General features: G+C 47.3%; 2 protein-coding genes across 3 annotated transcripts; one reads left to right on the top strand and one right to left on the bottom strand.

Annotated features, from left to right (window-relative positions):
• Positions 1-1287: 1287 nt before the first annotated feature.
• On the bottom strand, positions 1288-12907 carry LOC145850344 (voltage-gated inwardly rectifying potassium channel KCNH3). Its single transcript, XM_082962428.1, has 5 exons — positions 12692-12907; positions 9344-9605; positions 7405-7562; positions 5116-5323; positions 1288-1697 (listed from the first exon to the last, which is right to left on the bottom strand). Exons 1-5 carry the CDS (start codon positions 12905-12907, stop codon positions 1288-1290), a joined length of 1254 nt encoding a protein of 417 aa, XP_082818554.1.
• Positions 12908-21567: 8660 nt separating this feature from the next.
• LOC106574888 (frizzled-5) lies at positions 21568-25089 on the top strand. 2 transcript variants are annotated; one of them, XM_014151020.3, is made up of 3 exons: positions 21570-21631; positions 21775-21903; positions 22097-25089. In XM_014151020.3, the coding sequence occupies exon 3, from the start codon at positions 22113-22115 to the stop codon at positions 23904-23906; it is 1794 nt and encodes a 597-aa protein (XP_014006495.3). In that variant the 5' UTR covers positions 21570-21631; positions 21775-21903; positions 22097-22112; the 3' UTR covers positions 23907-25089. The 2 variants fall into 2 exon arrangements, with proteins under 2 accessions (XP_045554080.2, XP_014006495.3); XM_045698124.2 differs by having other exon boundaries at positions 21568-21903.
• Positions 25090-25299: the final 210 nt, after the last annotated feature.

Raw genomic sequence — 25299 nt, 5'->3', positions numbered from 1 at the left:
CAGTGTGTCTGACCTCCTAACAGTGAGTCAGTGTGTCTCACCTCCTAACAGTGAGTCAGTGTGTCTGACCTCCTAACAGTGAGTCAGTGTGTCTGACCTCCTAACAGTGAGTCAGTGTGTCTCACCTCCTAACAGTGAGTCAGTGTGTCTGACCTCCTAACAGTGAGTCAGTGTGTCTCACCTCCTAACAGTGAGTCAGTGTGTCTCACCTCCTAACAGTGAGTCAGTGTGTCTGACCTCCTAACAGTGAATCAGTGTGTCTCACCTCCTAACAGTGAGTCAGTGTGTCTCACCTCCTAACAGTGAGTCAGTGTGTCTCACCTCCTAACAGTGAGTCAGTGTGTCTCACCTCCTAACAGTGAGTCAGTGTGTCTCATCTCCTAACAGTGAGTCAGTGTGTCTCACCTCCTAACAGTGAGTCAGTGTGTCTGACCTCCTAACAGTGAGTCAGTGTGTCTCACCTCCTAACAGTGAGTCAGTGTGTCTGACCTCCTAACAGTGAGTCAGTGTGTCTGACCTCCTAACAGTGAGTCAGTGTGTCTCTCCTCCTAACAGTGAGTCAGTGTGTCTCACCTCCTAGCAGTGAGTCAGTGTGTCTCACCTCCTAACAGTGAGTCAGTGTGTCTCACCTCCTAACAGGGAGTCAGTGTGTCTCACCTCCTAACAGTGAGTCAATGTGTCTCACCTCCTAACAGTGAGTCAGTGTGTCTCACCTCCTAACAGTGAGTCAGTGTGTCTCACCTCCTAACAGTGAGTCAGTGTGTCTGACCTCCTAACAGTGAGTCAGTGTGTCTCACCTCCTAACAGTGAGTCAGTGTGTCTGACCTCCTAACAGTGAGTCAGTGTGTCTCACCTCCTAACAGTGAGTCAGTGTGTCTCACCTCCTAACAGTGAGTCAGTGTGTCTGACCTCCTAACAGTGAATCAGTGTGTCTCACCTCCTAACAGTGAGTCAGTGTGTCTCACCTCCTAACAGTGAGTCAGTGTGTCTCACCTCCTAACAGTGAGTCAGTGTGTCTCACCTCCTAACAGTGAGTCAGTGTGTCTCACCTCCTAACAGTGAGTCAGTGTGTCTCACCTCCTAACAGTGAGTCAGTGTGTCTGACCTCCTAACAGTGAGTCAGTGTGTCTCACCTCCTAACAGTGAGTCAGTGTGTCTCACCTCCTAACAGTGAGTCAGTGTGTCTGACCTCCTAACAGTGAGTCAGTGTGTCTCTCCTCCTAACAGTGAGTCAGTGTGTCTCACCTCCTAACAGTGAGTCAGTGTGTCTCACCTCCTAACAGTGAGTCAGTGTGTCTCACCTCCTATGAGCATGGTGCAGATGGAGAAGATCTTCTCAGAGTCGGTGTTGGCCGAGACGTTTCCAAAGCCCACGCTGGTCAGACTGCTCAGAGCGAAGTACAGCGACGTCACGTAGGAGCTCCTCACTGACGGCCCGCCTCCTAGCGCCGCCCCCGAGACCCCTGAGCCATTCACCTGGCTCCGCCCCGCCCCGCTGACGTTCCATTGCCCGGAGCTGAAGGAGGAGGAGAAATCCTGTCCAATCGGCTCTGACCCTGATGTGTTCCAATGATTGTAATTGGCTGCCAACTCATTCGTTCTAGAAGTGTGCAGTGAATCAGTGACTCCGAGGAACGAGGTTAAAGGTGACAGGAAGTAAGGGGTGTCGAGACGTTTTGCCAGTTCATGAAGCCAGCCTGGGAGAATAGGGAACAGTGTTAATATTTATATCACTTAGTAGAAATGTCACAGTAATGCAAATTCTCCTGCAGTTACTTAATGACCTTTAAGTAGATTGCTGCGTTAACATGTGGACCAGACACCACGGACCCAAAGGACACAGTGATTATTTGTGTGTGTGTGTGTGTGTGTGGTGTGTGTGTGTGTGTGTGTGTGTGTGTGTGTGTGTGTGTGTGTGTGTGTGTGTGTGTGTGTGTGTGTGTGTATGCAGATGTGTGTGTGTGTGTGTGTGTGTGTGTGTGTGTGTGTGTGTGTGTGTGTGTGTGTGTGTGTGTGTGTGTGTGTGTGTGTGTATGTATATGTGTGTGTGTTTGTAAGTGTGTGTGTGCACATCCGTGCCTTGAGTGCAGTGGTCCCTAATCATCTCACCCTACTTATGAAATCATTGAAATAAAAAGACTGATGACCTATGCCTTAGTATTTAACAACTGTTGATTTTGACTTAGTATTCAGTGTTCATTTATCCTGTACATGCAGAGCCAGACAGCACTGTCTCTCTAGTCCCTGGAGTTGTACATGGTGCTGAAGTATGTTCTGTATGCAGACCCTGTCCATGGTGCTGAAGTATGTTCTGTATGCAGACCCTGTCCATGGTGCTGAAGTATGTGCTGTATGCAGACCCTGTCCATTTGTGCTGAAGTATGATCTTTATGCAGACCCTGTCCATGGTGCTGAAGTATGTTCTGTATGCAGACCCTGTCCATGGTGCTGAAGTATGTTCTGTATGCAGACCCTGTACATGGTGTTGAAGTATGTTCTGTATGCAGACCCTGTCCATTGTGCTGCAGTATGTTCTGTATGCAGACCCTGTCCATGGTGCTGAAGTATGTTCTGTATGCAGACCCTGTCCATGGTGCTGAACCCCATGCTCTCTATGATACCTGAATCTCACAGAGCTGTGATTATCATGTAGAGACAGACAGAGACAGAGACAGACACACAGAGAGAGAGAGAGAGCGAGAGTGGTCTACTGTCTCTCCCATGTAATCTACCTTCCAATAAACCCCTCAGACACCCTGTCTGTATCTCAATTCTCTAGCCCTTTGACTAGTGTGCACTGTTCCTTGGTTTCAAATACTATTTGAAATCATTTAAAATACTTTGGCTGTGCTTGACTGAGCTTGCCAGGTGCAATGGAACCAATAGAATAGTCACAAAAGTGCAAACCCCATTCATCCGACACTCCAGCCAGGCTAAAGCAAATGCTCAAAGTAATTGAACGATTTCAAATACTATTTGAACCCATGTCTGATATCCTGGTGTCTGTGAGTCTGAAGTGATATTAAGGTACATGTAGCCTTGGGGTCATTGAGGACAGTATTGCAGACACACACACACACACACACACACACACACACACACACACACAGAACCAGCTAACTGACAGACAGAGGACCAGCTAACTGACAGACAGAGGACCAGCTAACTGACAGACAGAGGACCAGCTAACTGACAGACAGAGGACCAGCTAACTGACAGACAGAGGACCAGCTAACTGACAGACAGAGGACCAGCTAACTGACAGACAGAGGGCCAGCTAACTGACAGACAGAGGACCAGCTAATGGAGAGACAGAGGACCAGCTAACTGACAGACAGAGGACCAGCTAATGGAGAGACAGAGGACCAGCTAACTGACAGACAGAGGACCAGCTAACTGACAGACAGAGGACCAGCTAACTGACAGACAGAGGACCAGCTAACTGACAGACAGAGGACCAGCTAACTGACAGACAGAGGACCAGCTAACTGACAGACAGAGGACCAGCTAATGGAGAGACAGAGGACCAGCTAACTGACAGACAGAGGACCAGCTAACTGACAGAGGACCAGCTAACTGACAGACAGAGGACCAGCTAATGGAGAGACAGAGGACAAGTCAATATTGAATGAGAGAGAAACAGTTCCAAGGACAAGAGAATAGAAAGGGAGAGTGGGATGGAGTGATATGTATGGAAGAGCACAAACTGATCATTGTTTGTTACAAGGTCATGTTGCTGGCTACGTGATGCTAATATATAACTGTAGAAAATAGAAAACAGCTATCCAAAGTCTTGTGGTTGGATATTGTCATTCTGGAATCAAGGCTGGAGAAACAGCTCAACACTGCTGTAGTTACCATCTGTGTCTTTACATGTATGGAGTTACCATCAAGGAGTCACTGTGTTTTTACGTGTGGAGTTACCATCAAGGAGTCACTGTGTCTTTACATGTGTGGAGTTACCATCAAGGAGTCACTGTGTCTTTACATGTGTGGAGTTACCATCAAGGAGTCACTGTGTCTTTACATGTGTGGAGTTACCATCAAGGAGTCACTGTGTTTTTACATGTGTGGAGTTACCATCAAGGAGTCACGGTGTCTTTACATGTGTGGAGTTACCATCAAGGAGTCACTGTGTCTTTACATGTGTGGAGTTACCATCAAGGAGTCACTGTGTCTTTACATGTGTGGAGTTACCATCAAGGAGTCACGGTGTCTTTACATGTGTGGAGTTACCATCAAGGAGTCACTGTGTCTTTACATGTGTGGAGTTACCATCAAGGAGTCACTGTGTCTTTACATGTATGGAGTTACCATCAAGGAGTCACTGTGTCTTTACATGTGTGGAGTTACCATCAAGGAGTCACTGTGTCTTTACATGTATGGAGTTACCATCAAGGAGTCACTGTGTCTTTACATGTGTGGAGTTACCATTAAGGAGTCACTGTGTTTTTACATGTGTGGAGTTACCATCAAGGAGTCACGGTGTCTTTACATGTGTGGAGTTACCATCAAGGAGTCACTGTGTCTTTACATGTGTGGATTTACCATCAAGGAGTCACGGTGTCTTTACATGTGTGGAGTTACCATCAAGGAGTCACTGTGTCTTTACATGTGTGGAGTTACCATCAAGGAGTCACTGTGTCTTTACATGTGTGGAGTTACCATCAAGGAGTCACTGTGTCTTTACATGTGTGGAGTTACCATCAAGGAGTCACTGTGTCTTTACATGTATGGAGTTACCATCAAGGAGTCACGGTGTCTTTACATGTGTGGAGTTACCATCAAGGAGTCACTGTGTCTTTACATGTGTGGAGTTACCATCAAGGAGTCACTGTGTCTTTACATGTGTGGAGTTACCATCAAGGAGTCACTGTGTCTTTACATGTGTGGAGTTACCATCAAGGAGTCACTGTGTCTTTACATGTGTGGAGTTACCATCAAGGAGTCACTGTGTCTTTGCATGTGTGGGAAGTTACTAACTATCCAATGTCCCAATAGCTCTTCATTATCATTGAACTCATAACTCAATAAAATACCATTTAATAGGGATTTAGTGTGTGCGTGCATGTGTGTGTGAGTGTGTGTGTTTATTTTGTTGCCAGGTTTACTCACCATTATCCCAGGAGCTCAGGCTGTTGCTCTCGATCTCCTTGCGTCCGATGAAGTACCAGACGCAGGCCATCCAGTGGGCCAGCAGGGCGAAAGTAGACATGAGCAGGGTGAGAACCACGGCGCTGTACTCAGAGTAACGCTCCAGCTTCTGGAGCAGCCTCAGGAGACGGAGTAACCGCACTGTCTTCAGCAGGTGGACCCCAAAGTACTGCACAGGGGAAGAGGAGGGGAGGGAGGGGACATGAAAGCAGAGGTCAGTGGTCATTGGTATTGACAGACTGTGTGTGATGTGTGTGTGTGTGTGCATAGGTGTGTGTGTGTTCTTGAAAGTTGGAAAGTTTGACAGTTGAGTGATGCCTTTAAGGTGTTGTTCTGAGAAATGTTCTTGGTTCGGGGATCGATGAGACAGCAGGAGGCTGGTATTGATACATCACTGGACACCATTAAAGCCTGGGGAGACTCGGTATGACTGACGGCTCAATACGTCTCACACAAACATGACCTATACTCACACACAGACAGACACACCCCAGTCCCTGGCTGGCTGCACCCCCATGTCTCTATGAAGCCCTTTGGCCAAAGAACAAAGTGATCAGTCACCATTCTGCATGTGTGTTTCTATGTACAGTACCAGTAAAATGTTTGGACACACCTACTCATTCAAGTGTTTTTCTTTATTTTTACAATTTTCTACATTGTAGAATAATAGTGAAGACATCAAAACTATGAAATAGCACATATGGAATCATGTAGTAACCAAAAAAGGGTTAAACAAATCAAAATATATTTTATATTTGAGATTCTTCAAATAGCCACCCTTTGCCTTGATGGCAGCTTTGCACACTCTTGGCATTCTCTCAACCAGCTTCATGAGGTAGTCACCTGGAATGCATTCCAATTAACAGGTGTGTCTTGTTAAAAGTTAATTTGTGGAATTTCTTTCCTTCTTAATGCGTTTGAGCAAATCAGTTGTTTTGTGACAAGGTAGGGGGGTATACAGAAGATAGCCCTATTGGGTAAAAGACCAAGTCCATATTATGGCAAGAACAGCTCAAATAAGCAAAGAGAAATGACAGTCCATCATTACTTTAAGACATGAAGGTCAGTCAATGCGGAAAATGTCAAGAACTTTTAAAGTTTCTTCAAGTGATGTTGCAAAAACCATCAAGCGCTATGATGAAACTGGCTCTCATGTGGACCGCCACAGGAAAGGAAGACCCAGAGTTCCCTCTGCTGCAGAGGATAAGTTTCATTAGAACCTCAGATTGTAGCCCAAATAAATTCTTCACAGAGTTCAAGTAACAGACACATCTCAACATCAACTGTTCAGAGGAGACTGCGTGAATCGGGCTTTCATGGTCGAATTGCTGCAAAGAAACCACTACTAAAGGACACCAATAAGAAGAAGAGACTTGCTTGGGCCAAACAACACAAGCAATGAACATTAGACCAATGGAAATCTGTCCTTTGGTCTCATGAGTCCAAATTTGAGAATTTTGGTTCAATCCGCCGTGTCTTTTTGAGATGCAGTGTAGGTGACCGGATGATCTCCCCATGTGCATTTCCCACTGTGAAGCATGGAGGAGGAGATGTGATGGTGTGGGGGTGCTTTGCTGGTGACACTGTCTGTGATTTATTTAGAATTCAAGGCACACTTAACCAGCATGGCTAACACAGCATTCTGCAGCGATACGCTATCCCATCTGGTTTGCGCATAGTCGGACTATCATTTGTTTTTCAATAGGACAATGACACAAAAAACACCTCCAGGCTGTGTAAGGGCTATTTGAGTGATGAAGTGCTGCATCAGATGACCTGGCCTCCACAATCACCTGATCTCAACCCAATTGAGATGGTTTGGGATGAGTTGGACCACAGAGTGAAGGAAAAGAAGCCAACAAGTGCTCAGCATATGTGGGAACTCCTTCAAGACTGTTGGAAAAGCATTCCTTATTAAGCTGTTTGAGAGAAGGCCGAGAGTGTGCAAAGCTGTCATCAAGTGAAAAGGGTGGCTCCTTTGAATAATCTAAAAAATATTTTAATTTGTTTAACACTTTTTTGGTTACTACATGGTTTCATATGTGTTATTTCATCGTTTTGACGTCTTCACTATTATTCTAAAATGTAGAAAATAGTAAAAATAAAGAAAAACCCTTGAATGAGTAGGTTTGTCCAAACTTTTGACTGGTACTGTATGTGTGTGTGTGTAAAGTATGTGTGCTTGTGTATGTATGTGTCTTCACATATGTCTGTGCATGCCTGAGTTGCGTGAACGTGCCGCACACCCACCACGCTGATATTGAAGGCGTAGAGCAGGTCAAAGGGCAGGGCGGCGATCAGGTCAACAAACAGCCAGGAGGTGGCGTAGTGTACAAAGATAGAGCGGGCTTCATAAACCACCTGACCAGTTGTACTCACATAGGTGGTGCGGAAGTTAAGTGCAATGTCTGTCACAGAAAACACATGGTGAGATAGAATAGGACAAAGGGGACATTTGATTGGACCAGCCAACACATAGAACACCAATAAATACCCAATAAAACCACAACAGAGGACACACAGACAGCAGTTAAAAAGGATCGCTCAATCATCATTCAACCCAGCAAGCAACATTTGACATGGGACGTCATAATGATGTTGTTCCTGGTCATAAATCAGTTGTAGAGATGTCAGATTACAACCAGGTTAAGACATTTATTTTCATGTCAACATCAATATGTCTGGGAAAGACGTAGAATTTTGGCTGTTATCTTGTCAGATAAATGGGATTACAACCATTAGAAAACCAGTGGAGGCTGCTGATGGGAGGACAGCTCATAATAATGGCTGGAACGGAGTCAATGGAATGGTATCAGACACATCAAAGACGTGGTTTCCAGGTGGTTGATACCATTCCACTGACTCCATTCCAGCCATTATTATGAGCCGTTCTCCCCTCAGCAGCCTCCACTGTTGAAAACATACTTTACTGTTTTTTAAAGGGACTAGGGTTGCAAAATTCAGGTAACTCCCAAAATTCACAGCTTTCTAGAAATCCCGGCTGGAAGATTCCTGGACACGGAAAGGAATAAGCAGGAAATCCGGAATCCTTCAACCAGGACCTCTGGAAGATCTGGGAATTTGGGGAAAGTTTGCTGAATTTTGCAACCCTAAACAGGACATCAAAAAGAATGTAAACAATCAGTGTACAATTTAACCATGACGTGACATTGCAACCAGTTGTGCCTGCTGGGTAACAGAGGAAGCCTTTTGGTATTTATCTTAGTTATTATAACCATAATCCCTCACAGTTAACAGTTTGTAAACAAGAGGTGGAAATATAATCAGTCTGTTTAATCAAATACAGAAGTGCTCATTGATCTCCTCAAACAATTGGCTGGATGTTAATTAGATGAGGAAGTGCCTGGGATGTGGATTAATATTGGCTGTTATGATGATCGCGACGTGAATGATGCAATTGTTTATTAAATCAATGGGTGTGGGGCCGACTGAGGGGTTGAACCCATGTCTCCAGGGCCACAAGACTTTGTTAGCCTGCTGAGATAAGGCCTAGGCATTATCTCTGGGAGCTAACGGAAGTCTTCAGGTTAATCATCGCTCCGTTACAGGTGGGGTAAAATTCTTGGGTGTGGGAGGGGTAACATTCTGAGGTGGGACAGGGGTAACCTTCTGGGGTGGGGGTGGGGTAACATTCTGGGGTGGGGGAGGGGTAACATTCTGGGGTGGGGGTGGGGGTGGGGTAACATTCTGGGGTGGGGGAGGGGTAACATTCTGGGGTGGGGTAACATTCTGGGGTGAGGGTGGGGTAACATTCTGGGGTGGGGGTGTGGGATGGGTAACATTCTGGGGTGGGGGTGGGGTAACTTTATGGGGTGGGGGTGGGGGAGGGGTAACATTATGGGGTGGGGGTGGGGTAACATTATGGGGTGGGGGTGGGGTAACATTATGGGGTGGGGGTGGGGGAGGGGTAACATTCTGGGGTGGGGGTGGGGTAACATTATGGGGTGGGGGTGGGGTAAGATTCTGGGGTGGGGGTGAGGTAACATTCTGGGGTGGGGGTGGGGGTGGGGTAACATTCTGGGGTGGGGTGGGGGAGGGGTAACATTCTGGGGTGGGGGAGGAGTAACATTCTGGAGTGGGGGTGAGGGTGGGGTAACATTCTGGGGTGGGGGTGAGGGTGGGGTAACATTCTGGGGTTGGGGGTGAGTGAGGGGTTTTTCACTCGTACCAATGATGAACAGAATCTCCACCAAGATGTCGCTGTAACTTGGGGGGTTGCGAGCCCCAGAGCCGCCCCCCTCGTCCCGCCCCTCCACCACGGTGAAGCAAACGTTATAGGGCACGGTGATGGCCACATAGAAAGTGGCCAGGAGGATCAGCCAATCCCAGCCCGCCTTGAAGGTCCCGTAGTGTAGCAGGATGAAGCGAGACTTTGGGGTGGCAGCCACCTTGTACTCAGGGATAGGGTTGGTGGTCGCCCCAAACATACTCTGGAGAATAAAATTACACATCATAACAACATGAAGGCAAACACCAAGACAATATTATAGAGGTAAATAAAAATGATATACTGAATGAATAAAGTCCATGTGGGATCTTGAGACAGATACAAAAAGAACCGGGATTGGATGGAAGGATCTGGAGAAGACGGCCCAGAACAAAAAGAACCGGTATATGATGGAAGGATCTGGAGAAGACGGCCCAGAACAAAAAGGACCGGTATAGGATGGAAGGATCTGGAGAAGACGGCCCAGAACAAAAAGAACCGGGATAGGATGGAAGGATCTGGAGAAGACGGCCCAGAACAAAAAGGACCGGTATAGGATGGAAGGATCTGGAGAAGACGGCCCAGAACAAAAAGAACCGGGATAGGATGGAAGGATCTGGAGAAGACGGCCCAGAACAAAAATAACCGGTATAGGATGGAAGGATCTGGAGAAGACGGCCAAGAAGAAAAATAACCGGTATAGGATGGAAGGATCTGGAGAAGACGGCCCAGAACAAAAAGAACCCGTATAGGATGGAAGGATCTGGAGAAGACGGCCCAGAACAAAAAGAACCAGGATAGGATGGAAGGATCTGGAGAAGACGGCCCAGAATAAAAAGAACCGTTATAGGATGGAAGGATCTGGAGAAGACGGCCCAGAACAAAAAGAACCGGGATAGGATGGAAGGATCTGGAGAAGACGGCCCAGAACAAAAATAACCGGTATAGGATGGAAGGATCTGGAGAAGACGGCACAGAACAAAAAGAACCGGGATAGGATGGAAGGATCTGGAGAAGACGGCCCAGAACAAAAAGAACCAGGATAGGATGGAAGGATCTGGAGAAGACGGCCCAGAACAAAAAGAACCGTTATAGGATGGAAGGATCTGGAGAAGACGGCCCAGAACAAAAAGAACCGTTATAGGATGGAAGGATCTGGAGAAGACGGCCCAGAATAAAAAGAACCGTTATAGGATGGAAGGATCTGGAGAAGACGGCCCAGAACAAAAAGAACCAGGATAGGATGGAAGGATCTGGAGAAGACGGCCCAGAATAAAAAGAACCGTTATTGGATGGAAAGATCTGGAGAAGACGGCCCAGAACAAAAAGAACCGGGATAGGATGGAAGGATCTGGAGAAGACGGCCAAGAAGAAAAATAACCGGTATAGGATGGAAGGATCTGGAGAAGACGGCCCAGAACAAAAAGAACCCGTATAGGATGGAAGGATCTGGAGAAGACGGCCCAGAACAAAAAGAACCAGGATAGGATGGAAGGATCTGGAGAAGACGGCCCAGAATAAAAAGAACCGTTATAGGATGGAAGGATCTGGAGAAGACGGCCCAGAACAAAAAGAACCGTTATAGGATGGAAGGATCTGGAGAAGACGGCCCAGAATAAAAAGAACCGTTATAGGATGGAAGGATCTGGAGAAGACGGCCCAGAACAAAAAGAACCAGGATAGGATGGAAGGATCTGGAGAAGACGGCCCAGAATAAAAAGAACCGTTATTGGATGGAAAGATCTGGAGAAGACGGCCCAGAACAAAAAGAACCGGGATAGGATGGAAGGATCTGGAGAAGACGGCCCAGAATAAAAAGAACCGTTATAGGATGGAAGGATCTGGAGAAGACGGCCCAGAACAAAAAGAACCGTTATAGGATGGAAGGATCTGGAGAAGACGGCCAAGAAAAAAAATAACCGGTATAGGATGGAAGGATCTGGAGAAGACGGCACAGAACAAAAAGAACTGGGATAGGATGGAAGGATCTGGAGAAGACTGCCAAGAACAGAAAGAACCCGTATAGGATGGAAGGATCTGGACAAGACGGCGCAGAATAAAAATAACCGGTATAGGATGGAAGGATCTGGAGAAGACGGCCCAGAACAAAAATAACCGGTATAAGATTGAAGGATCTGGAGAAGTGGGCCCAGAAGAAAAATAACCGGTATAGGATGGAAGGATCTGGAGAAGACGGCCCAGAACAAAAATAACCGGTATAGGATGGAAGGATCTGGAGAAGACGGCCCAGAACAAAAATAACCGGTATAGGATGGAAAGATCTGGAGAAGACGGCCCAGAACAGAGTGAGATGGACAGAAGCCCTGATGACCTCTGCTCCCAACGGAAGGATGGGCCTTTGTAATTAAGTAAGTCCATGACTGATAGAGGGTTTATCCTTACAAACAAGACTGATCCCAGAGCCATTGATTCTGTCTTAGTCACCAAACGGCCAGATAATAACCATAGGAGTTAGCTATACAGCACAAACAGATCTTGAACCACGGCTACTAACAAAAGGGTTATTATGATCCCATTCTAGCTCCAAGACGATGGCAGTTTGGAAAAAACTGATTTACTGGCACATTGAACCATATGGGGAGCCATAGTTTAAGAACTCTGTGGGTAGTGCTAAAAACAATGACGTCATTGTCTGAATTCCTACATCTTTATGCACCTTCGCCATTGAAATGTTGAGGAAGTGATTAGCCATAGGAGTGGTGGTTTGATGTTTATAGGTGCTTATATGGGCTGTATTGGACAATATAAGAGTGATGATAGGTTGAGATATGGCCTGTATTGGACAATATAAGAGTGTTGATAGGATGAGATATGGGATGTATTGGACAATATAAGAGTGATGATAGGATGAGATATCGGCTGTATTGGACAATATAAGAGTGTTGATAGGTTGAGATATGGGATGTATTGGACAATATAAGAGTGTTGATAGGATGAGATATGGGATGTATTGGACAATATAAGAGTGTTGATAGGATGAGATATGGGATGTATTGGACAATATAAGAGTGATGATAGGTTGAGATATGGGATGTATTGGAGAATATAAGAGTGATGATAGGATGGGATATGGGATGTATTGGAGAATATAAGAGGATGACGTGAGATGTATTGGGCAAACATGTTGCTAACTGGTTGATATTGGGACGTGTCGTGCGACGCAGAGCTCTAACAGACCCCCCATAATGCATCACTCTTTACAGTCCTATAATGTAATATATAATTCCAGTAGCTAACTGCAAAGATTTTTTTCTGTAATTGTCCATCCATGTGTTACAGTGTACTCACATTGTTGATCTTGAGCTTGCTCTTGTCCTGTTTCTGCAAGTGGCCAGACAACTGGTAGAGTACGGCCCGGCTACGCCGGCGGTTGTTGTCAAAGCCTGGGGGACGGGTGATCTTGTGCACCTCCAGACCTGTCTCCTCGTCTGGGGACAGGCAGGCCGAAGGGTGGGAGTGGAGGGAGACAAGATTCTTTTGATGTACTGTAACTAGCTTATTCATTGTTCATCAGGTAACTGCCAATGTATCTCTCTCCCTCTCCCTCCAACCCCTCTCTCCCATTTTCCCCTTCAACTGAACCTCCCTCCCTCCCTCACCAGTGGTCTGAGTCTTGTCCATGGTCCCCCTGGTCCTTCTGGTCCTTCTTGGTCTCCGTGATGTCCTTGTGGGAGACCAGGAACAGCACCACCTCCCCCTTCTCATTCTTGATGGGCACTATGTCCAGCAGACCACCAGAACTGGTCTCCTGAGATACGGACAGACACACAGACAACCACAGGTCAGAGATAAGGAAAACATATAGGCTCTGTCTCAATGGCCTTGATCATCTGTCCTCTCCTTCATCTGCAATTATCTGAAAGAACTGACCAAGTGAAAACTAGACTAATGATTATGATGAAGGGGAAGAGATGCATTTGAGAAAGAGCCATAGAAACCCCTTGAGGGACCTGTGGAGGAAGTCTTACCAGACCACTGACTAATCTCTGTCAACTAGAACCAAGATGGTTCCCTTCCTTACCCCCCTTCTTGTACAGGATGCACTCAGTCTTAAATTCCTGCCGCTCGTCCAGAGCCTTTTGGATCTGAGTGGTTAGGCTCTCGCTGGTGTCCGAGCCGTACAGGAAGTGACACCTGCAGCTCTTTTGCATCAGCTCACCGCGGGCGAAGCCGGTCAGCTCGCAGAAGCCGTCCGAGCAGTAGACGATGGGGTAGAGCGACTGCACCTGGGCGTTACCCAGGACAAAGTTACTGTCTGAGAGAGAGAGAGAGAGAGAGAGAGAGAGAGAGAGAGAGAGAGAGAGAGCGAGAGAGAGAGAGAGAGGAGAGAGAGAGAGAGAGAGAGAGAGAGAGAGAGAGAGAGAGAGAGAGAGAGAGAGAGAGAGAGAGAGACAGAGAGAGAGAGAGAAAGATAGACGGGACGAGTTTCAAATGCTATTTGGGATAAAGAACATCAAAGAGACCTCCTTTGAACTTTGTATAAAAGTTGAATCATATTTTTTCTCTGGATTACTTGCAAGACTTTGACTGAGTCTTTGTGATGGTAAGGGCGATGAGGGTGTTTTTGCCCCAAGCCGGGTCTCTGGCTGAGTATGACAGGGGGAACGAAAGAGCAAACCTAACAAATCCCATAGCTTGGCTTAAATTAAGGGCATCAGGGGCCAAAGGCAACAAACAGAACTGTGTTAATTCATGCATGAATGAAGTCAAGACATCAATTACATATAAATGCAGTTTCTGTTTGAGTCAAGGGTGGTAGGGGGATTTGAGTGGCTCTGCCTTGCGCTTGACGGAGATACGCCCTCTTGAATATTTCTATGGGTAATTTAGTTGTTTGATTAGAAGGCTTTATGGGCTCTACAGGAGAACAATTTACTCTGCAGGAGATGATTGAGTCCTTTACAGAAATAGGTCTGTAGGACTGGGGCACTCACTGTGAAGAATGTGTATAATATAGGGAGGGAGGGAGGGAGGGAGGGAGGGAGGGAGGGAGGGAGGGAGGGAGGGAGGGAGGGAGGGGAGGGAGGGAGGGAGGGAGGGAGGGAGGGAGGGAGGGAGGGAGGGAGGGAGGGAGGGAGGGAGGGAGGGAAAGAAAGAAATGGCCAAAAATGTAATGTTTTTAATCCCTGATGGGGATTGCTGCACAGCTGTGGTTCCCATCTCATCTCATCCATACTCAATGACTACCCCACCTCAGTAACCATGACAACATGTGATCCTAGACATGTCCATACTCAATGAGATGGACAGGACGCTGCAAGATAATCTGCTATAATCCATTCCTATCTCTGCACATGAATGGATTATCACAGATTATTTATGTGGTATCCATCTCATTTGCCTTGGACTTGAACACCAAGACCTAGAGATCTGTCAATCCAGGAGCCACCAACAGTAAGGTATCACAGGAAGAGAGGAGAGGAAGAGACTGTGCTGTGCTTATAGACAGCCATTCAGAAGCCCTGGTACACTGAGGCACGTGGCTCCTGATTTGATGTCAATGGATGGGATCATTATGCTTGATATTACAATGTTGCATCATCCAGGAGTTGGAAGCATGAGAGCGAGAGAGGGGAGATGACATAAAGAATATATAGAGGTCCTGGATGGCAGGGAGCTCGGCCCCAGGGATGTACTGGGCTGTCCACACCACCCACTGTAGCGCTTTGCGGCTGAAGGCGGTGCATTTGCCATACCAAGCGGTGTGATGCAGCCAGTCAAGATGCTCTTGATGGTGCAGCTGTAGAACTTTTTGAGGATCCGAGGGGCCCATGCCAAATCTCTTTCAGCCTCCTGAGGAGGAAGAGGAGCTATCGTGCCCTCTTCACGACTGTGCGGGGTGTGACTGGACCATGTAACGTCCCTTAGTGATGTGTACGCCAAGGAACTTGAAGCTCTCGACCCGCTCCAGGCTTTGTCAATGTGGATGGGGGTGTGCTCTCCCCTCTTTCTCTTGTAGTCTACGATCAGCTCCTTGGTCTTACAGATGTTGAGGGACAGATTGTTGTCCTAGCACCACACTGACAGGTCTCTGAGTCTCTCTGTCTTACTCTCTCACACTCACTCTCTCCCTCGCTCTCCCTCTCTCTCCCTCTTATTCTGTTTTATCTCGCTCCCAGCATCAGGCAGGCCATTTGAGTCCCCTTACTGAGGGGAGAGAGGCTGTAGGGGTTGTTGCTGTTCTCTACTCAAGCTGAAGCTTTGGGAAACTGGTGACCGTTCGCCTCTCTGTCAACATCTAATCACATCATTAGAAGCATTGGGAGAACAAATTAGAAACACACATTTGCAACACCAAAAACACAGCGTTTTGTATGTGTGTGTGTGTCTGTTTGTATGAGTGTGCATGTATGTTCAAGTTCAAAGAAATATAAGCCGTTTCAGATGTTATCAATAGCAAACATTTCAGTGGTGAATCTATGCAGCTGATCAAACCATTTGTACAACACTATTGTTTAATGTTCCTGATGCCTTGCGTCTAATGGATGTCCCTGTACACATACAAACATGCATGTGATGTGGAACCTTTTACATAAATAACGGGATGCCGGATTTTAAGGCCTCATCAAAGATGAATTCAAAGGGTTCTTATTCATGGAGGCTTGATAAAAGAGAAGAGAGAAGAAAGGAGAAGCCACTTGAAGGGGGCTGGCCCTCCAACAAACAATGCTTAGACTAAGGTTGGATTGGAGGGGAATGGGGATGGAGGAAGTGGAACTGAAGGTAATGTATGGAACAGGTTTGGAGGGGAATGGGAATGGAGGAAGTGGTACTGAAGGTAAGGTATGGAACAGGATTGGAGGGGAATGGGAATGGAGGAAGTGGAACTGAAGGTAAGGTATGGAACAGGATTGGAGGGGAATGGGAATGGAGGAAGTGGTACTGAAGGTAAGGTATGGAACAGGATTGGAGGGGAATGGGAATGGAGGAAGTGGAACTGAAGGTAAGGTATGGAACAGGATTGGAGGGGAATGGGGATGGAGGAAGTGGTACTGAAGGTAAGGTATGGAACAGGATTAGGAGGGGAATGGGGATGGAGGAAGTGGTACTGAAGGTAAGGTATGGAACAGGATTGGAGGGGAATGGGGATGGAGGAAGTGGAACTGAAGGTAAGGTATGGAACAGGATTGGAGGGGAATGAGGAATGGAGGAACCGCCTCCTGCCGCTGTGCCCTGGAGCTTTCTGAGGTACCGTCTCCTGCCCTGGAGCTTTCTGAGGTACCGTCTCCTGCCCTGGAGCTTTCTGAGGTACCGTCTCCTGCCCTGGAGCTTTCTGAGGTACCGCCTCCTGCCGCTGTGCCCTGGAGCTTTCTGAGGTACCGTCTCCTGCCCTGGAGCTTTCTGAGGTACCGTCTCCTGTCACTGTGCTCTGGAGCTTTCTGAGGTACCGTCTCCTGCCCTGGAGCTTTCTGAGGTACCGTCTCCTGCCGCTGTGCTCATGGAGCTTTCTGAGGTACCGCCTCCTGCCGCTGTGCCCTGGAGCTTTCTGAGGTACCGTCTCCTGTCACTGTGCTCTGGAGCTTTCTGAGGTACCGTCTCCTGCCCTGGAGCTTTCTGAGGTACCGCCTCCTGCCACTGTGCTCTGGAGCTTTCTGAGGTACTGCCTCCTGCCGCTGTGCTCTGGAGCTTTCTGAGGTACCGTCTCCTGCCACTGTGCTCTGGAGCTTTCTGAGGTACCGTCTCCTGCCCTGGAGCTTTCTGAGGTACTGTCTCCTGCCGCTGTGCCCTGGAGCTTTCTGAGGTACCGCCTCCTGCCGCTGTGCTCTGGAGCTTTCTGAGGTACCGTCTCCTGCCGCTGTGCCCTGGAGCTTTCTGAGGTACCGTCCCCTGCCCTGGAGCTTTCTGAGGTACCGTCTCCTGCCCTGGAGCTTTCTGAGGTACCGTCTCCTGCCACTGTGCTCTGGAGCTTTCTGAGGTACCGTCTCCTGCCACTGTGCTCTGGAGCTTTCTGAGGTACCGTCTCCTGTCACTGTGCTCTGGAGCTTTCAGAGGTACTGCCTCCTGCCGCTGTGCCCTGGAGCTTTCTGAGGTACCGTCTCCTGCCACTGTGCTCTGGAGCTTTCTGAGGTACTGCCTCCTGCCGCTGTGCTCTGGAGCTTTCTGAGGTACTGCCTCCTGCCGCTGTGCCCTGGAGCTTTCTGAGGTACCGTCTCCTGCCCTGGAGCTTTCTGATGTACCGTCTCCTGCCGCTGTGCTCTGGAGCTTTCTGAGGTACCGTCTCCTGCCCTGGAGCTTTCTGAGGTACCGCCTCCTGCCGCTGTGCCCTGGAGCTTTCTGAGGTACCGTCTCCTGCCGCTGTGCTCTGGAGCTTTCTGAGGTACTGCCTCCTGCCGCTGTGCTCTGGAGCTTTCTGAGGTACCGTCTCCTGCCGCTGTGCCCTGGAGCTTTCTGAGGTACCGTCTCCTGCCACTGTGCTCTGGAGACAAGAAGTAGAAGACTAATAAAGTCCTATTCTATTGTATTCTATCAGCTGATGTCCAGGATGTGGATTTGTTGAATGAGTAATAGCATACAGTACTTGCGTCAGACACACCCTAGAGACATAAATAAATAGCCCACTAATCACACCAACGCTGGCATTGGCTGCAGAGTAGACTTGGCTGCATCCCAAATAGCACCCTACTCCCTACACAGTGAACTACTTTTGACCAGAGCCCTATGGGGCCCTATGGGTCCTGGTCAAAACTAGTGCACTATATAGGGAATCATTTGGGTCGCCACCATGGGCAATACACTGTACAGTACCCATAAATCAGTCAGAATGGCATGAGGGCATTGTTGCTCGCTTGTTAGACCTCAAGTTCCACCTTTGAACCTCTTTGCTAAATGATATCACCATGTTCCAAGCAGACTTGAACACAATGGATGGCTTTGTGTGAATGTTTCAACTGAATCCATACTCATGTTTACTGTAGTTCCGTTCCCTGTGAACACTGAGACTGTCCCTCAATCACCTACAGCTGTCACGTCATGATGTCAGACAGCTACCACACTTTGATCATACAAGCCTTCCTTACTGCAGGTTGAGATAAATACTGGTTTTACTACTGCTCACAGCACTCCAGTCTTCACTGTGGCCTGTTGTGGGATTTCACCTCACTGAACAGTACATAGATTTTTCAACGATGCACAGTGTGTGTGTGTGTGTGTGTGTGTGTGTGTGTGTGTGTGTGTGTGTGTGTGTGTGTGTGTGTGTGTGTGTGTGTGTGTGTGTGTGTGTGTGTGTGTGTGTGTGTGTGTGTGTGTGTGTGTGTGTTTTGTGTCGGCTTGTGTGTATACTGTACTGCATGTACTGAACTGTCTGACTCAGCCCATTTTCCCTCCTTCCTCTGCTGAGAAAACGGACCTTGTATTCCAACATCATTAATTGTCAATGCCAATTAGTCCAGGGGCCGTGTCCACAATGGCTCAACTGTTGCGAGCTGCAAAGCCGTCTTTGTGATTGTCCAGTGGCCCGCGGAGCAATCAGGCGCTCATCTAGTCTCCTAACGACAAGAGGCCTGAGAGATGCCATCAGAAACAGAAAACAAAAGAGCCTTGGACAATGAGGGCAGCAGGGGACACAGAGAGACAGCGACGAACCAGCGCGGCCCACAGCGTCGTCCTTTCACAGATAGACACACATACGTGTATACCAGAGGAGGCTGGTGGGAGGAGCTATAGGAGGACGGGCTGGATTGGAATTGATGGAACGGAGTCAAACAGGTGGTTTCCAGGTGTTTCATGTGTTTAACTCAGTTCCATTCACTCCATTCCAGCCATTACAATGAGCCTGTCCTCCTTTAGTTCCTCCCACCAGCCTCCTCTGGTGCATACAAACGCACGTACAAGCAAGCATGTACACACACCTACATTCACATGTACGTAACAGAGTAGATTCTATCCATCCCTCACTGGGCTCCAGACAGCAGTCTTCTGCTCCCAACAATAACTTTTAACTCAACACAGTGTAACTCAACCTGAGATAGGACATGTAACCAACAGTTTTTCATTTCTTATTGATTTGTCATTTTATTTGTATAGGACTTTATCTTCAGTTCTGATCTGAATAACCTCAGAACACCAGTATATTTACTTTGGCAATCTAGGTAACTAGGCAATGAGGCCAAATCTATGAAAGGAAGAACCATGTCAGGACAGGTCCAAGCACCTATAGTGGCACCAACCATTCCTCCCACAAACACACAGGTTAATTATAGGAGTATATCACACACAGGACAAACACACAGGTTAATTATAGGAGTATATCACACACAGGACAAACACACAGGTTAATTATAGGAGTATATCACACACAGGACAAACACACAGGTTAATTATAGGAGTATATCCCACACAGGACAAACACACAGGTTAATTATAGGAGTATATCACACACAGGACAAACACACAGGTTAATTATAGGAGTATATCACACACAGGACAAACACACAGGTTAATTATAGGAGTATATCCCACACAGGACAAACACACAGGTTAATTATAGGAGTATATACCACACAGGACAAACACACAGGTTAATTATAGGAGTATATCACACACAGGACAAACACACAGGTTAATTATAGGAGTATATCACACACAGGACAAACACACAGGTTAATTATAGGAGTATATCACACACAGGACAAACACACAGGTTAATTATAGGAGTATATCACACACAGGACAAACACACAGGTTAATTATAGGAGTATATCACACACAGGACAAACACACAGGTTAATTATAGGAGTATATCACACACAGGACAAACACACAGGTTAATTATAGGAGTATATCACACACAGGACAAACACACAGGTTAATTATAGGAGTATATCACACACAGGACAAACACACAGGTTAATTATAGGAGTATATCCCACACAGGACAAACACACAGGTTAATTATAGGAGTATATCACACACAGGACAAACACACAGGTTAATTATAGGAGTATATCCCACACAGGACAAACACACAGGTTAATTATAGGAGTATATCACACACAGGACAAACACACAGGTTAATTATAGGAGTATATCACACACAGGACAAACACACAGGTTAATTATAGGAGTATATCACACACAGGACACACACACAGGTTAATTATAGGAGTATATCACACACAGGACAAACACACAGGTTAATTATAGGAGTATATCCCACACAGGACAAACACACAGGTTAATTATAGGAGTATATCACACACAGGACAAACACACAGGTTAATTATAGGAGTATATCACACACAGGACAAACACACAGGTTAATTATAGGAGTATATCACACACAGGACAAACACACAGGTTAATTATAGGAGTATATCACACACAGGACAAACACACAGGTTAATTATAGAAGTATATCACACACAGGACAAACACACAGGTTAATTATAGGAGTATATCACACACAGGACAAACACACAGGTTAATTATAGGAGTATATCACACACAGGACAAGTGTTCAAGTAGACCTACCTGTTTGATATTCTGTCTGTAGTTTAGGACAAAGATATATGTCTGATTAGGTGCAGAGTTGAACTGGCACACTGCAGTCCACATACACCGAGTATACAAAACATTTAAGTGCCTTTGAACAGGGTATGGTTGTAGGTGCCAGGCTTGTGTCAAGAACTGCAACGCTGCTGGATTTTTCACGCTCAATAATTTCCTATGTGTGCCAAAGGACTTCCAGCCAACTGTGAGAAGCATTGGAGTCAACATGACATCCATGTGGAACTCTTTCGACACCTTGTAGAGTCCATTCCCTGAATAATTGAGGCTGTTCTGAGGGCAAAAGTGTGTGGGGGGGGGGGGGGGGCTTGCAACTCAATACTAGGAAGGTGTTTATCTAAATTGAAATTCACATTAACTAGTATTTTTGATAAAACATTGTAGGTGTGAGGTCATATAGAATGTATTCAGTTGTCTGATAAGGTTATGGTAAAAGAAATGAATGGTTTGAGTTGGTCACAACACTACTTTAAACATTGTCTATCTTTACTGGTGATGTTACATAGATTGTAGGCCTATAAAAATAAGGAATGATATTACTTTATGTGATAAGTAGGTTATGGGTAAGGAATGTAGTGATTGAGTCGTTCAGGGTGTGAGCAGATTCCTATTGGAGAGGACGCAGCCCTGTGGGCGTGGCTGTCCAGAGTAAGCGGCTAAGGTGTAGTTAGTCAGTATGGTTTGGAGCCGGAGCGAGAAGACGCACAAGGGAAGACAATCGTGGTGTGTATATTTTCTTTCAGAAAATAGGAGGCTGTTTCACTAAATATTGTTGAAAGACAAAGTGTGGCGCAAGGATTACGCGTTGCTGCCTGAAAATTCCGTCTGTATTATCGAGTCGAAATTGACTTTATTTGATTGCGCAGGAGGCGCGTTTCCTAAAGGTACACTGGGAGTGAATTTCAGTGGTGGCAAGATTATCAGATGGCGCTTCTCTCATTGATTGGCATTGGATATTGATGAGGTAGCTTCCATTTTCCCGTGCGATCGACTTGGTGAGTTATCAATTTTTATCAACTTGCTTCATCACTGTATTTCTTAGCCTTTACGTGTGAGTGAATAAGCGCACACCCAAAGTGCATTGGATGTATTATTGATAGAACATAGAAACAGTAATACAATGTTTCAAATGTTCAGAGCGCAGTTCCTATCCAATAACCTCAATTTTCTTTGTGTGGAAATCCCCAGCGTTGGAGGAGCTTCCATGGCGACCATGACGCACAACTGCCCTTTTTACATCAGCCTTCTGTGCCTGCTCCTGCTGATGCGCGCACAACCGGTGCGCGCTGCCTCCAAGGCCATCGTGTGTGAACCCATCACGGTCCCCATGTGCAAGGGCATCGGCTACAACCTCACCTACACTCCCAACCAGTTTAACCACGACACTCAGGACGAGGTGGGGCTGGAGGTGCACCAGTTCTGGCCACTGGTGCGCATTCACTGTTCCCCTGACCTGCTCTTCTTCCTCTGCAGCATGTACACACCTATCTGCATCCCGGACTATCGCAAGCCTCTGCCCCCGTGCCGCTCCGTGTGCGACCGGGCCAAGCGCGGCTGCTCCCCCCTGATGAGCCAGTATGGTTTTGAATGGCCCGAGAGGATGAGCTGCGAGGGGCTGCCAGAGCTGGGTGATGCTGACCGCCTCTGTATGGACCGGAACAGCAGTGACGCCACAACTCTGTCCCCAGGCCCAGCCTTCCCCCCGAAGCCTACCTCCAAGGCCCCCCACCGCAACCCAGCCCGCCGCAGGCCGCCTCTCCTGCCCAAACCCCACCACAGTCAATACCACCACCAGGACTGTGAACAACGTGGCTGCCGCTGTCGCCACCCCCTGGTATCCGTCAAGACTGAGGCCCGCTCACTGTACGGCCAAGGCGTCCACACAGGCCCCGTGGAGAACTGTGCCCAGCCCTGCCATCAGCCCTACTTCACCCCGGACGAACACGCCTTCACCTCCCTCTGGATCGGCCTGTGGTCGATCCTCTGCTTCGTCTCAACCTTAACTACGGTGGTCACGTTCCTGATTGACCGCGAACGCTTCTCCTACCCCGAGCTGCCTATCGTCTACCTGGCTGCCTGCTACCTCTTCATCTCCCTGGGATACATGGTGCGGCTGGCGGCGGGCCACGAGCGTGTGGCGTGCTCCGAGGATGGCGGGCACGTGCTGTACGACGCTTCGGGCCCTGCTGGCCTGTGCACCTTGGTGTTCCTGCTGGTCTACTTCTTTGGCATGGCTGGCGCAATCTGGTGGGTGGTGCTCTCGCTCACCTGGTTCCTGGCGGCGGGCATGAAGTGGGGCAACGAGGCCATCGCCGGGTACTCGCAGTACTTCCACCTGGCTGCCTGGCTGGTGCCCAGCGTCAAGACCATCGCTGTGCTGGCCCTGAGCGCTGCAGACGGAGACCCTGTGGCAGGGATATGCTACGTGGGCAACCAGAGTGTGGAGAGCCTGCGGGGCTTTGTGCTTGCGCCCCTGGTGGTCTACCTCTTCACAGGCTCCCTCTTCCTCCTAGCTGGGTTTGTATCATTGTTCCGCATCCGCAGCGTCATCAAGCAGGGGGGGACCAAGACGGACAAGCTGGAGAAGCTGATGTTAAGGCTGGGCCTCTTTACCGTCCTCTACACGGTCCCTGCCGCGGTGGTGGTGGCCTGTCTGGTGTACGAGCAGCACCTCAGGCCCCAGTGGGACAGGGGCCTTTCCTGCTCCTGCCAGGCTGAGAGAGAGAGGCTAGGCCTAGGGCCAGACCACGCCATCTTCATGCTGAAGTACTTTATGAGCCTGGTGGTGGGGATCACCTCAGGGGTGTGGGTGTGGTCTGGGAAGACACTGGAGTCGTGGAGGAGGTTCCTGGGGAGGTGCTGTTGTTCATGTCCCTGCTGGGGCCACAAACCGTCCAGCGCGTCAGTGTACAGCGAGGCCAGCACATCCCTTACGACACGCACCGGGCTGCTCCCCTCGCAGTCTGAGCACAAGTCCCTGTCGCACCCATCTGTGTGACCAGACTGGCTGGACTCTTGTCAGACTCATGGTGCTCCACATAGTGGCTGTTGGAAGAAACTAGATGGATGCTAATTTAACTTATTGAACGGATTGTAAATTATGTAAACTATTGTCTTCACATAAGGACATGTTTAAAGCAAATTGTGGAAGTATAAAAAAAACCCGTTTTGTTTTTGTATTATATTTCCTAGTTCTCATTCTAGACTCACTGCAGGAGATTTCCCCTGAAGTACACTTCAATGTGTCTCTAGGATTTTTAAATGACATGTTTTGCTAGTATGTCCTTAACCAGAAACGTAATGGTCAGGAATCCAATCAACAGTTATGTCATTAACCTGGATAACTGAGTGGCATGGTATTCTTCTATACGTAATAAAGATGGAGAATTACTATTTGTCATTTTATTTAAAGTAGCCATCCTAAAAGGACATTTCACTCTGGAAATGTTTATGGACACAGTAATGCCTTGTTAGGAGGGGGGAATGTCACTACCCATTTATGCTTATGTGCAGAATTTAATATGAAGTCTGTTTAAAAAAAACATTGTCTTAATCTGTATCGGATGAATTGAAGTGTCATCACTCAATGTCTTTGTTTTACTCTTCCTGTTAAATTCATATCCCAAGTATACACAAGGGGTGAAAATGAGGAAAAAAGTGTTTTAACTTTAAGGCATTCAAGGAGTTGGTCTGATTGGAATCCATGTCATCGTTCTTCCCCTTGCTTGAGGAGCAATATAGATCCCCCACACTTGTGCTATGTCATTACTTACCTGGACCACCTATTGAGACGTGCCTTTAAATCAGGTGAAAGGAGACTGGAGTGCCCCTAAAAGGTACAACTTCCCACTGTTGTAGCGTCTTCTGCCTCCATGTGGTGGGTTCTAGTAATTACAGCAGCACTTAAATATTGTGAAAGGACAATCTTGTTTTTCTCTGCAAATGTGTTAGCCATAATCTACCTCTTAGTAAAACTACACTGGGATTTCATTTTTTCCACTACTTCAAGGGTTGTATTATCGTCCCATTTATCAAATGGCCTTAAGTCTTATACCTAATAAATCAACTGAATGGATCAGTGTACATGCAGGTCTCCTTCAAAAAAGTGCCTTGTCTAATTTTGGCATGTTAAAGTACGTAGCCTGTAACCCAGGTAGAGAATAAAAGCCTGTTGGAACATGTCGTGCCGTGGGTTGGTCTGATTCTAAAAACCATCAACGCTTATGGAGCATACGCTTCTCCAGCCTAGTCCTGTCAGATCTATGAAAAACCAATGGGAAAATAAAACCAGCCCAATTTATTTGAAATAATTTCAAATACAGGGCTTGATTGAGCTTAACCTGGCACATGAAACCAATAAAATAGCTGCAAAACTGCCAACCCCGCTCATC

Source organism: Salmo salar, chromosome 16 (assembly GCF_965601325.2).
Source record: "Salmo salar chromosome 16, fSalSal1, whole genome shotgun sequence".
Lineage (NCBI taxonomy): Eukaryota > Metazoa > Chordata > Actinopteri > Salmoniformes > Salmonidae > Salmo > Salmo salar.
This window is presented reverse-complemented; position numbering and strand designations above follow the sequence as displayed.

Bases quoted from the DNA above. Each gene is read 5' to 3' on its own strand.
- LOC145850344 (XM_082962428.1), bottom strand. From the start codon at position 12,907: ATGAATAAGCTAGTTACAGTACATCAAAAGAATCTTGTCTCCCTCCAC. The intron at 9,606-12,691 runs GTGAGTACACTG...TTTATTCTCCAG, and splicing joins GCAAGCTCAAGATCAACAAT to AGTATGTTTGGGGCGACCAC. The intron at 7,563-9,343 runs GTACGAGTGAAA...TTTCTGTGACAG, and splicing joins GGAGATTCTGTTCATCATTG to ACATTGCACTTAACTTCCGC.
- LOC106574888 (XM_045698124.2), top strand. From the start codon at position 22,113: ATGGCGACCATGACGCACAACTGCCCTTTTTACATCAGCCTTCTGTGC.